Source organism: Amphimedon queenslandica, unplaced genomic scaffold, assembly GCF_000090795.2.
Source record: "Amphimedon queenslandica unplaced genomic scaffold, v1.1 AMPQUscaffold_11923_Cont13587, whole genome shotgun sequence".
Lineage (NCBI taxonomy): Eukaryota > Metazoa > Porifera > Demospongiae > Haplosclerida > Niphatidae > Amphimedon > Amphimedon queenslandica.
Window position 1 is genome coordinate 1 of NW_003547838.1, and position 13,360 is coordinate 13,360.

The 13,360-nt window shown below is 34.6% G+C and overlaps 1 protein-coding gene and 3 long non-coding RNA genes across 7 annotated transcripts; 2 read left to right on the plus strand and 2 right to left on the minus strand.

Annotated features, from left to right (window-relative positions):
* Nucleotides 1–450: 450 nt before the first annotated feature.
* Nucleotides 451–9,113, plus strand: LOC109588697 (uncharacterized). Of its 3 annotated transcripts, XR_002188312.1 has the most exons (14): nt 452–597; nt 647–1,896; nt 1,943–2,106; nt 2,151–2,279; nt 2,323–2,457; nt 2,502–2,604; nt 2,654–2,789; nt 2,837–4,527; nt 4,576–4,733; nt 4,783–4,899; nt 6,119–6,210; nt 7,013–7,102; nt 7,857–8,101; nt 8,687–9,113. XR_002188312.1 is itself a non-coding variant. In XM_020004827.1 (8 exons), the coding sequence occupies exons 2-8, from the start codon at nt 699–701 to the stop codon at nt 2,961–2,963; spliced, it is 1,992 nt and encodes a 663-aa protein (XP_019860386.1). In that variant the 5' UTR covers nt 452–586; nt 647–698; the 3' UTR covers nt 2,964–4,245. The 3 variants fall into 3 exon arrangements, 1 of the variants encoding a protein (XP_019860386.1); XR_002188313.1 differs by lacking the exons at nt 4,576–4,733; nt 4,783–4,899; nt 6,119–6,210; ... (1 more) ...; nt 7,857–8,101; nt 8,687–9,113 and having other exon boundaries at nt 451–597; nt 2,682–2,789; nt 2,837–2,926; XM_020004827.1 differs by lacking the exons at nt 4,576–4,733; nt 4,783–4,899; nt 6,119–6,210; ... (1 more) ...; nt 7,857–8,101; nt 8,687–9,113 and having other exon boundaries at nt 452–586; nt 2,837–4,245.
* LOC109588698 (uncharacterized) lies at nt 7,191–7,603 on the minus strand. Its single transcript, XR_002188314.1, has 2 exons — nt 7,514–7,603; nt 7,191–7,471 (listed from the first exon to the last, which is right to left on the minus strand). It is a non-coding gene; the product is annotated as an uncharacterized LOC109588698 (long non-coding RNA).
* Nucleotides 9,079–9,537, minus strand: LOC109588699 (uncharacterized). The gene is made up of 2 exons (XR_002188315.1): nt 9,424–9,537; nt 9,079–9,374 (listed from the first exon to the last, which is right to left on the minus strand). It is a non-coding gene; the product is annotated as an uncharacterized LOC109588699 (long non-coding RNA).
* A 242-nt stretch (nt 9,538–9,779) lies between these two features.
* LOC109588696 (uncharacterized) lies at nt 9,780–13,112 on the plus strand. 2 transcript variants are annotated; one of them, XR_002188311.1, is made up of 6 exons: nt 9,780–10,107; nt 10,158–10,241; nt 10,285–10,379; nt 11,454–11,545; nt 11,589–11,723; nt 12,838–13,112. It is a non-coding gene; the product is annotated as an uncharacterized LOC109588696 (long non-coding RNA). The 2 variants fall into 2 exon arrangements; XR_002188310.1 differs by having other exon boundaries at nt 10,158–10,379.
* The last annotated feature ends 248 nt before the right edge of the window (nt 13,113–13,360 follow it).

A 13,360-nucleotide genomic window follows, 5' to 3' on the forward strand; every position in this document is an offset into this window, starting at 1 on the left:
CAAATTTCTGTTACTTGCAAATTTTCAAAACTTTTTGTACCTGTTGCTCCATTACACGGGTAAAAATAGACTAACAAGATCATTGGAAATGTTTCCACAATCATTGTGCATGGAACTGTCATAGTTTCATTTACTGATTTGCTATGTGAGAGGAGTAATATCTGAAATACTGTTTCTGCGAACAGTCCACTGTCGTACCTGTTACAGCTTTTACAAAACAAGCAGAGGTTTCTCCTTTTGGGTGATGATAGGGTGATATTGTGTGCATGGAATTGGGTGGTTAGCATTTTAATTCATGCATTGTATTTGACTACAGTACTGCTTTAAAACCAAAAATTCATTAATTCCGCATGAAAGCAAGCCACATGGTCAAATTTATTCTATTTAACGCCCAATTCAATCACGGACGTTGTCTACCAGGGAATCCTAGTTTCCAATCCCGGTTACGTAGTCTATAATATCTATGCTGTAATCCAGCTTGTAATCCCTGGTAATCCAAGTAATCCAGCTTGTAATCCCTGGTCCGGTAATCCAAAGAATCTACCTATAATCTTGGTAATCCACTCATAATCTTGGAATTCTCCTGGTAATTCAAAAGTAATCCAGTAATCAATTGGTAATCCTGATAATTTTTGTAATCTCGTAGAGATTTTCTTCCCGTTGCGAACCCCTCGTTACCAACTTGCCAAGTTGCCAGCATGACTTTTTATAGTAAAGCAGGTGCAATTGCTGAAGCTCTGTTGGACCGAGCAAGTGCTGAACAGATTGTGTTTAATGATAAGAAGACAGAATTCCTGGAGGACGAGACTAATAAGAAGCCTCTAGATCAAGTAAGCTCGCACAATAATGGAGACACGCCCATCACACCAAAGGATTTTTACTGGGACCAGATCCTCCTTTATCTGGTGTCGGCTATTCTGGGTCTGAGTTTCTTAAATACAACTGTAGAATTTTTCAGAGGGTCTACAATACATTGTTATATTTCTGATACTGGTACTTCTCTTGATCAAGTGACATATCTTAATAACTACTGCTATAGTAGTTTACCCAACAGTCAGCATTATCTAATATTTACACTAATATCTGCTCTTATTATTATCGCACCGCATTATTTGTGGGCATCTTATTTTGGAGCTTATTTTGATTTTTTTTTTGACTTGACAAAAAAGCTTCATCGTCTTCGAGACACCAAAACTGGCGAATATAATTCGTATAATTTTGAACTTGTTAAGAAACTGGAGCAGAAGTTTTCTTCAAATCCATGGATGTTCCGTTGGTATAAGCTAAAGCTCTTAACTCATTTAGTGACGTGTACAATATTTGAAATCGTTAATGCTTTTTACTTTGAGGCAGATGATTTTAACAAGTCATTTCCCTGTCCAGCAGACAGTAGTATTCTCAATACTACAGTCTGGCCACTACCCGAGCAGCTCAACTGTGTTTACAATAGTCTGACGTTACTTTATTTCCTACGTAACACTGCACTTGGTTTAGTTGCTGCTGCTATAGTAGTGATTATGATTGGACTTGTTTGGTGTTTTCTACCTCATACAACTGAGCTTGGTGCTAAAGACATTGCTGCATTTTGTGATTTCTCTTGCCTGCCTCCTGAAGAATATACTTTTCCTTCTCTTTGGAAAGTTGTGCTCTCAATTTTTTCTTGTGCTGGAGAAGAACGAATATGGTCAACTTCAAATGTCAAGCAAGTATTTTCTCCACGCATACACACAGATCTTGATTTTCTAGTAACTCGATTGTTTTATTCTGATTCTGGTCATGGACAAGTATTCAAAGAAATTCAAATATTGAAAGAGTTGGAATACAGAAGCATACAAGATCACAAGCTAATGTATCTTTTGAACATGATTTATGAAAAATATTTGATAAATAAAGGAGGTAAATACTGCTATTATGTGAGCTAATACTTGTATTATTTCTGAAGGTTTTGCAACAGAGTGTGCAAAAATGAGCTTTCTTCAAGAACATTATAAAGATATTCAAGCATATTTTCTTAAAACTCATAGTTTTGATGAAAACAATATTGAGCAGTCACTGTATTTTGAATTTAAGAAGGGAAGTGGTGCAAATGAAACAAATTGCCACGGGGTGAGTCAAATCATTCTAATGTAATTAGATTTATATTTCCATAGTCTTGCTCTACATTTAAAAGTGAAATTTTTCGCTTTTTCCGATTTGCTCCAAGAAAAAAATGTGCATTAGACATTTCTTTTGGCAATAGAAGAGGTCATTCACTTATACTGGCAAGAGCATTCAGTGAAGTATGCCTATAAAATTAATTATCACAAAATTCTTTTGTTACAGTCACTGACAATACATTTCAATAAGTACTACAAAGATTTTGAAGAAGTGTGTCATAAAAATGACTATCATGCAAACTATTACACACTGACTCTTCAAAATGACATTTATGGACAAAATGCTGACAGTAATGCAAAGGTATTTCTAATAATTTTATTGCATTTCACTTATAATCTATTAAGTCTGATATTCCTATTGTTCAATTCTTAAAATCCGAAGATGAAATAAGAACAATAGATCTCATTACAGTAGGACCAATCACAGAATATTCTGATATAATAACAAGTATGTAAAATCATTTTTGTAAAGTAGTCCTTTCAATGTTTAATTTTAGCTAATATATTGCTTCACAAAATCCACAGGCAAAATAAGTATTTCACCAAGAAAGCTATTCTGCTTGCAATACGTCCATTAGAGATAGGATTTGAGCAGCGTTCAGAGCATTTTATACAATATATACCTCCTCAAAGGTAAGATAATATGGCTTTCTTTTACACTATTTATATTCATTACATAGAATATTTAAATGTCACAGTGAACCAACCGAGAAAGATTTTGTTGTTGAATGCAACAATGTACAATGTGTTTATGAGTTTAAGATGTATTGCTACACTGGTAATACCGAAGAAGAACAAGTCCCATAAGACACAAGTAGATAAATAATGATTTTGACTGCTTAAGATTTTGTCCCTCACATGACTAGATTGCATCTATCTAAATTTAGATATATTATACACATGTAGTCTAGATCTATAATTATTGTGGGTTTACATTGTATCAACCACCAGATCAGAGTTCAATATTTTACATATGGATAAGCTGAGTCCCCCAGCACCTCAGCCTACTAAAAAGATTTTTTGTAAGCAAGTATGGCTAGCACAGCAAGTGCAATGATTGCTGGAGCTGTGTTAGACAATGCAAGTGCTGACAAAATTATTTGTGTTCAATGATAAGAAGACAGAGTTTCTGGACTCAGATAAGTTAGATTTATCCAGCTCCAATAAAGGAGGTAGCAGTGGTGACACACCCATCACACCAAAGGATTTCTATTGGGACCAAATCCTCTTTTATCTGGTATCTGCCATTCTGGGTTTGAGTTTCTTAGATATATCAGTTGAGTTTTTCAGAGCAGTGTTATATCACTGATATTGCTGCTTCCCTTGATCATAACTACTGTTATAGTTTACCCAATAGTCAGTATTTATATGTACTAAATCTGCTCTTATTATCATTGCTCCACATTATTTGTGGACGTTGTATTTTGGAGCTTATTTTGATTTCTTTGACCTGGCAAAAAAACTTCATCGTCTTTGAGACACTAAAACTGGCGAATATGATCTGTATAATTTTGAACATGTCAAGAAGCTAGAACAGAAGTTTCTTTTTTGAACCCATGGATGTTTTGTTGGTATAAGCTAAAGCTCTTAGCCTTAGGGGTGTGTGTGATAGTGGAAACTGTTAATGCTTTCTATTTTAAGGCAGATGATTTCAATGAGTCATTTCTCTGCCCTACGAATACCAGTTTTCTTAACACTACAGCCTGCAGGCCACTACCTGAGCAATACTGTGTTTACATAGTCTAACATAGCTTTTTTATGTAACACGGCACTTGGTTTAGTTGCTGCTGCTATAGTTGTGATTATGATTGGACTTGTTTGGTGTTTTGTGCGTCACACTAATGAGCTTGGCGCTAAAGACATTGCTGCTTTTTGTGATGTCTCTTAAGTTGCCTGCCTCCTGAGGAATATCCTTTCCCATCTACTCAAAAAATTCTTTACAGCTATATAGGATCCTATACTGTGGCAAAAAGGAGAGACTTCTTGAAAGATACCAACCGAAACTATTCATTGAAAATCAAAAGGAACAATCAAGTATGCTTGAACTAAGTCCAAGCCATATTGAGAACATTGCCAAGTCAAGTCAAAATGAAGAAGAAAAAATGAAATCCCACCCTCTGCTCAGACTGCTCTCCTTGTTTTACTGGTTTCTTGAAAGGACTAAAGCAAATATTTATTCCATGATTACACACAGATCTCGATTTTTTAGTAGCCCGACTGTTTTATGCTGATTCTGGCCATGGACAAGTGTTTAAGGACATTCAAATACAGAAAGAGTTGAAAAAGAAAATATCACAAGGTCATGAGCTGCTATAACCTACTTAACAGTGTTCATTTTCATTTGTAAAAAAGTGTATCAGAAGGAAACTTGGTGAGAAACAATTTAACTTTTGAAATTTTTCATTAAATTTTTCAACAGCTTATGAAAGGAAGGGCAATACCAATGCCAGAAGATAAAGAGTGGGAGCGGCTGAAAGATTTTTAAAATACTTTTTTGAATCAAAAGTCGGTGAAAAAAATTCTGAAGAGAGAGTATCATTTTGTAAAAAAGACTTAGGAGTCAGGAGTACTGATTGGGTAATAAATGATGGTAGACGCTTTTGAATTATATTTTGTTTGATTTTAGTCTCATTCTCCAGTATTTGGTTTTCTTAAGTTTGCTCCTAACAACAGGCTAGCTTTAAACATTTCTTTTGGCAGTAGGACAGGTCATTATCTGATTTTAGCAAGAGCATTCTATCAAGTAAGTATTATCAGGAGTCCATAATGTATAGTGTATTTAATGCAAGTTATTGTGTTGTAACTGTTGTAGTCAGTGACAATACAGGTATTGGACCGTGGGTCTTGAGCCCTAAGAGATAATTTTTCATCTATTACTTGGATATGACCTTGGACTTGGATCAGATGATAGATTAGCAACTTTCCTTGATATGTAGCTGATGTAATGTGGCCTCTCTTGCATTGTTCACAATACTAAGCTTAGCTACAATAGGGCCACCTCTGTTAAGTCTAGCATTAGAAGTAGCATATCTCCATTGGCAGCAGGAACACTTAACTATAGCCACTTTCTATAACATGCAGAAGTAATATATATTGCTTTCTTTATGAACACTCACACTTCAAGCAGCATCAAAATTGTCTTCAGGTTAGGTTTTGTGGTCAGGAAAGGTAACTATGCACATGTACTTCCGGCCATGTAGGGAAAGTTTCTGGGATGGCACTAGTGCCTTCACACTATTGGCAGGTGTTGCTAAGGAGGTCTGAGGTTATAGTTTTACTCCCATCTATAGGTCAATGTATCTAATGCTATGATAATGCTGCTGTATTCTAGAATAGGGCTTCACTACACTTTGATACATTAATTTTAAGCACAAAATCTTCTATTTTGTGTGTGCATATTATGTGTGGTTAGTCAAATCAAAGAGCTATTCATTTAGGGGTGCAAGGGTCCGCATTAGTAATCTTAATTTTCAAGCTTAATTTTGCAGAAATTTAATTTCAGAATCCATCATCATAGCTGAATCAATAAGGCATGTTTGATGGTGCACAGCACACCTCAGTTAGACAGTGATGGAGTGGTTTCTTTCTCTACATTGGTAGTGACTCCTGACTTTAATTATAACTCAATTATTACTCCAAAATTGAAATGCACAAATTATTTACCATGCCACGTTTGTGGTCTTGGAATTAAGATTGGGGCGATTGAGAGTATGTAGATATATACTAGTACGTGTGTGCATGCAGCACTACGTTTTCAGCAAAAGTCATGACAGGTGTATGCTGTTGAGACTAAGTGGTTAGTTGACTCATTAATCACAATAATCAGAAGTACTATTTTCAGTATTTTGTTACAATGTATCATTAACGCATCCACACACACACACACAGAAATTCATGTTGAATAAGCTTATTTACTTTAATTTGTATATACATGTGTTATGTGTGTTTTTAACTGTCATTAGGTATTCCCCTCCAGTGATTCCACTGTTTTTGATGTACCATCAACTGGACATGTCATGTTGGTTTTCTGCTTACCACATGGAATACCTTTACAGTAGGTCCTATAGTGATCTTTTTTTCACACTCAAATTTAAAAGTAGAAAGGTTTTTTCTTTTCCCACAATTTAGACATCCAGAGTTTTATCCAGTGGAGAAGCTTCCCCCCCCCCCAAGCTCTTCAGCTTCCCCCTGTGTACTTTTGTAACTGCATGCATATACTGTACATGTACATACATGTATGTACACAACCTTCTCCCCCCCCCCAGTCAACTGCTCTGGGCTTCCCCCCAAACAAAAATTCCTATAGATAGAACCCTGATCATCCCTAAAATCATTGAATATACTTGCAGCCATTTTAGTAGCAAAGTATCTTTGTCAAGATGTGTCAGACAAATAGAGCAGCACAGTTTTATATCTGATCCTTTATCGGCTAGTTTTTACTTTGACCTGGGAGGGACATTACCATTATCAAACCGCATGAGCTGTTTACTCTTTAAAAAGTTTTAATCTCTTTCTATATAAGACCACCCATTTCTAGAGATGTAATTACTATGAATACATTTGTCCATAGTCGATGCATAGCCAATAAATGTATATGATAAGGTTTCCACTAAAGACTACCCATTAACAACAACACTCTCAGCACTTGCATAAGATCACATTGATTATAAGTGAGTATATACCTGCCTTATTAAATAATGTACATGAACTGGTGTTAAATTGCAATAAGAAATAAGGCTAATTGCAGTAAGAAGTAAAATGCCGATGGGTTAGAAGTCTGAACATGTAACTTAAGTTATGGGCTCATTATTGAGTTACGCTACATGATAGCACTATTATACATAGTTTTTCTTTAGGTGGCTTGGAATCAAAGTTGCTGTATTTCAGGCTCTTAAATTGTATGAAGTGGATTACTGGAAGGGCTTTTTGTTCTTCTATGTTATAAGGTATTTATCTATTAGAAATGTACTCTTAAAAGACTTGCTGTTACTCTTATTATGAGTACCAGTATCTTTTAGGCACTAATAAATAATGCTATGTGCATTACACTTTATTTTTAAATTACATAAAGTATATTAATAATAAATCAATCAGCAACAATAGTTAGCAGTATATTCTACACGACTTTAGTTCTCTCGTATTTTCTCAAGGTATTTTTCGATTGAACTTGTCCTTGCTGTATGTATTTCATGAGGACAGATGAAGCGATTCTTATACTCCCTATCAGCACAAGAACGGCAGAAAGCTAATTTGATTTTGCACTTATATTCAATAACTATGAAAACTAGATTTTTGCATCCTTCAGCTTCACATGTCTACAGTAATTTATACAAGAAACAATACATAGAGATACTTACACTCATTCTAAAGTATAGTCAGAATATAGTTTTGGACTAAGGTAGTATGTCTCTGGATTTTTCTTGTTCTTTTCTGCAATGTTGCTTCTGTTCGGCAATCGTGTCATTTATAATTTTTCTTTATCAATACTATTTCGCCTACATGGGGTGTTACTGTAATAATGCTATGAAAACAGCTGTAAAAATTCATTTGGTATCTATCATGTTTTCTATGTATTACTAAAAGTTGCATAGAAGTATTAATTGAATGTACATGTATTTGGTTAAATATAAAACTAAGACTATGTATCAATATCTATTTATGTTATACTAATAATTATATGATGTAATTGGTCCTTTGTAGATATCATCTTTCATCAGTTTCATGAACAAATCATTGCACGAGGGCATAGTGGCAATGGAATAGTTATGGCAACAAGCTCTATGATCTGCTGCACACTCAAGACAGTACGTTTGTGAATGTGAACTGTTGTGACACTCAAATTGGAACTTTGTCAATGCCATCTCATAATAGTAGAACTGACAGCAATCACATTGACCATACCAGTTCCCACTACTGACTGGTTTCTGGAACGAAAACATCAAAAGGTATTAATGAACTCAATTAATTACTTTTGGCCAGAGTAAATTTTTGAGGATTTGTTGGGTGGCTTCCTCCTATTGCACTGTATATGCATGAGGTCCTTTCCAGGAAACTTCAAAGACTTAATATGATTGGCTTTTCACCATTGCAGTACTGCTCAGTGTATTTGCCACTTCCACTGACTCTGACATTATAATCAGCATATCTCACATTACAGCAAGTACACTTCACTTTGGACTCTTGAGCTGTGTAATACTATCAAGAAGCAATTTTATGAGGCTTAGATCAAAAGCACTCACTGCCATTATATCAGAAACCTGTATATTAAAGATTTACCTTTCCTCATTTCTTTGTTTCATTTATATCATCAGTTGGTGGTATGCATAATGATGGGGTATTATATATTTTGCTGCCTCATCTGCCTTGCTGGGTTGTTTTTGGCTAGCATTAACATATCGAATTCCATGTATCCCTTTTCCCCACCAAAGAGTCCTCAAAGGTGTTCACATGTCTTTGGCTCTCACACACGTACATGTATACATGTGTGTATTATTGTTATCGGTGTATTATTGTTATCGGTGTCTCATCAGGGTGTAGACATTGCTAACTGGATTGTAAGGCTACTATGTCAAGTGAAGGAGGAGAGTTTAACGCCCCAAGAATAACAGCAGTAGAATAACAGTGGCGTACACTTGAATTCATTATGAATAAGGTTATTGAGTGAGGTTTGAAGGAGGAGAGAGCCATCGCCTCAGCTCAGGACTAACCCAGTTCCCAGCTCAGTTTACACTCAATAATTTATTTTTAATAATGTTTAAAGTGTGATAAGGCTTCGGACAACCTTAACTGAGCACTCAGTAATGTACATTCAGTTATAGTGTCTACAGCTGTGTATATGCATGCCAGAACCTATTGGGACATTGAGGTAGTGTATAGGTGTTGTTGTTCATTCAAAGGACTTAAACAATCATGTCATATTGTACAGATTAATAAACAATTCTTTTATAACTATGATAATCCAAAATGAATATTGTAAATCACTATAGTATTATACATATATTATAGATTGTTATAAAATTTCTGACAATAAGTTTCTAATGGTTATCTTTTGCTGCTGGGTGTTCTAGCTGACAGCTCATGAATTGGACAGAATTCTAGTAGTGATGAATTAAGACAAGAGACACAGAATTCATGAAACTTGTAGCATTCAAATATTTTAACTTTTCGAACTTCTGTTTTTTCTTTACAAAACAGACACTTGCCTGAATAATAATCAAACTATATATAATGAAGAGAATTCATGCATGAACTGTAGCTATTGGCTTACTTCAGACATACTGTGAAGACTAGGAATGATCAGTAGAAGCTCTGTACTGAGTGAATTGCTGCATCACACTGGAAGTAACTTGCAACTGATAGTAGTATTGCATGAATGCCCAACCCAACCCTCCTGTGATATCATTAGTACACTCTATAGTGCCAGTATGTGTCAATGATTGCATAGCAACCTGTACAGGATGTAAGATATGTACACCAACACTGTGCAGTATTGTACCACCAACAGTCTATGTATGGCTGTAATTACATTACTGTTATGACTGTAATTGTTCAGCTGTAAAGAACACCATGTATAATCAATGCTGTATTGTATGTGCTGTTAATTGGTTTTCTAATATACATGTACTTTGTAGTATTATACACATGCCACGTACTCTAATACTTTGAGGTGGTTTGTGTTAGTCTATGGACACCATTAGTTCATATAAATTGTGTGTATAGTGGGGAAGTTCTAAGGAATTCCTTAGTGTCCAGATGGGCTGTCCTCTTGACGGAAGATTGCAACAACACTTGAGATCCATTAGTAAAGTACACAGAGGAATGGCTTCTCTACCAGCAGTGCACTCACCATCCAATAGAGACAGTATTAACTGTAGACAGAACTGCAAGAAGTCAGATAAGGTCACCTATAGCTTCTAAATACATATGTACATCAAGGAGCAATGGAAATAAGGTTTTAGTATTTAATTAGATGCAGCTTGTAATTTTATTTTTTGTTTACAGGTATTAAAGCACTCCCTTTCCATTTTAGGTGGTAAAAAGGTGACAATAAACAAAGCATTTATTTAGAAAGAAGAAGGAGGGATAGTAAGAAAGGAAAGTTGTCTCATTATTAACTCATACCATATAGGGCATAATGTTAGCAGGACGCAAATTTTGCAAAATCTACTAAGATTCCATTTTGTGGGTTTTAATGTCACGAATTCTACCACATGTGCCATGCAGGTACCGTATTAATTGATATTTGCAGATTTTATTTTTGCGAATTTACTTTATGCACAAAATCCACGAAATTTGCATCCCGCGAACATTATGCCCTATACAGTATTCATTATCAATAATAGACTACACCAATGCATATGCCATCAAATAAGAGTTCATTGACTCCTCAAGAATACATGACATATTTATGACAGTGTCAACCATACCAGTCATTGGGTAAGACCATTGTATAGGATAGGTGCCCATGTATAATCTGCTCATTAAGAAAGTAGTTTCAACATAAAATAGTTAGCATTTGATATTTTTCAGTCAGCCAAAGCTCATTGATAATATGACTATGTACATGCTCTTATGTTGTGTTGTATGTTATGTAGAAAGTTTGAACTGATTCAGATCAAAATTTGATTTTTAGAAATTTTCCAAATATTAGCCAAAGACCATGTACTATAGTACATAGTACATTCATCTAAAATGACCAGGAAAGAGCTTTTTATTAAATTTTTTACAACCTGGGGGCAAACCCTACAGGTTATTCCTATAATTGTTTTCACCCAAGTGTGATCTATTCATTTATTTCATTTGTATGTCACACCATAGATATGTCATGCCATAGATACACCATAGTTATATAGATAATATCTGTAGTCAATGTCACACTTACATTTCTTTTATCAAGAACCCAGCTATGCATGAAAGGTGGTGAAACAATTTTAGGAATATTTTTACACTAATATGCTTGTTGACAGATAGATCTATATGTTATGAGCTGATTTCAATCAAAATTAGATTTTTATTAAAGTTGTTTTGGAGCTTTACCAAATAGTAATAGTAATCAGGATTTAATTGTCATGTAGTAGTAATAATTATTATACTTTTTCCAGTAAATTTATGTAATAGACTAGCAATAGTATATCAAAATTTTCAATAATAGCAAATTGTAATATAATTACTTTTTAATGTAATTAACTCAATTTCTGGTATTTTTATAATGTATGCTTTATGTGATCTGGATAACAGAAAAGAAGACATTACAAAGACAAATGTTTTAAAATTATCTCTATGGTTTCCTCCATGCAGATAGTAAAGTCTCACAAAAAGGGAGATAGGGAGCATTGTAGACTTGCGATGGCTTTGGCTGCTCTTTTATTCTAGCATGGGCTTTTGAAACTGTGAGTCAGTAGTACAATAATATTATCATTATTTTTTATTAAGGTTTGTGTCCTGAATTTTCATTCTCACTATCGAAATAACAAGAAGCAAGTGATAGAGGATAAACTGCTCAATCAAGTTAACATTATCACTGTTCCTATTGATTATTACTCTCTCCCTGCAAATGAAGCAGACAATGTAAGTGAACCCCATCATCCTGTCAATTGACCATTTCAAAGCCAAAAACATTTTCTTATACCAGCTTAATAAAATATTTGTCAAAATTGAGTCAAACTTTGTACACAGCATAAGTACATGTACATGTACATCAAGGTGTATCAAAAAATGTAATAAAAATTTGGGGTAATCTCGGAGCCATTTTTTGGAAAAACTATGGGCTATAGCCTTGGGTATTTTACAGAATTTTGACGTTTCTTAAAATGGCCGTAACTTGAAAAATTGAAGTCGGAATGAGCTCAAACTTTCTACATAGCATAAGGACATCAATATGTATCAGAAAATGTAATAAAAATTGGGGGTGATTTCGGAGCCATTTTTTGGAAAAAACCATGGGCTATAGCCTTTTTTTTTTTAGCCTTACAAAAAGAATCTTTATTAGAAAAAGAAAACAGCACAAGTAGGGGACAAAATGAATTAAGTTAGAGAGAAAATAAATAAAATAAAATAGGTTAGGTTGGGACAAAAAGAATAAGATAAAATATAATAAAATAAAATAAAATAAATCTAATGTGCAACACTGAGTTGAGCCTCAGATGTTACTCGGATGAAGTCACAAGAGTCAATGGACATGTGTCTGTAACGAGACCGACATCCCCGAAGACACCTTATAGCAGAGCGGATGATTGAAAATGAATACCGGCACCATATGAAATTGATGGTGGTGCTGTATTGATGCTGGAATTTCTCTGCATGGAGTAGAGAGAGTCGTTTGATGAATTGGGCAGCCATAGCCTTGGGTATTTTTCAGAATTTTGACATTTTCTTAAAATGGCCGTAACTTGAAAAATTGAAGTCGGAATGAGCTCAAACTTTCTACATAGCATAAGGACATCAATATGTATCAAAAAATGTAATAAAAATTGGGGGTGATTTTGGAGCCATTTTTTGAAAAATTCATGGGCTATAGCCTTCGCTTTTTTTCAAAAATTGACTCGTTTTAAAAAATGCTAATATCTTGAAAAGTATCTATTGGAATTTGTACACAGCATAAGAATATCAATGTGCATCAGAAAGCAGCAATTGCTATAGTGTTATTTTAAGTACATGCATGAGATACTATTGCTTTTTGTAGTCTTTTTGAGCCAATAGAAGATGAAGAGGGTCCCATTGCAGAAGAGCAGCAGTTGTCCATTAAAACTATCCTTGATTTAAGGAAAGCAATAGGAGAGGCTTCTTTTATTAAAGTTGGTGATGATGAAGGACTAACTTGTTATTGTGCTAGTTGGGGACATTGAGTGTACGTGTCATTTAAATGAAACTACCGCATAGTGGGTATATTCCATCTGAGTTCAATTTCGTTCTTTTTGTTCTCATTTCTTGTGGAATGAATTTTTTCCAAATGAAAAAGGCATTTTCTCAATGCCACGTGTACAAAAATGGCTGCTCAAAGCAAAAATAAAATGAATCAAAATTTCTAATCCTGCTTAGTTAGAACAAATATTTTTTCAGACAAAATATACCCGCTATACAGTATACAGATATATTAGAGCAAATTGATCTTTATATAGAATATATATCCATCCTTTAGTGATTATCACTATCATAACTTACCGACCATTTCTTACGTAGATTAATGCTGGTTTTTAAACAATGTA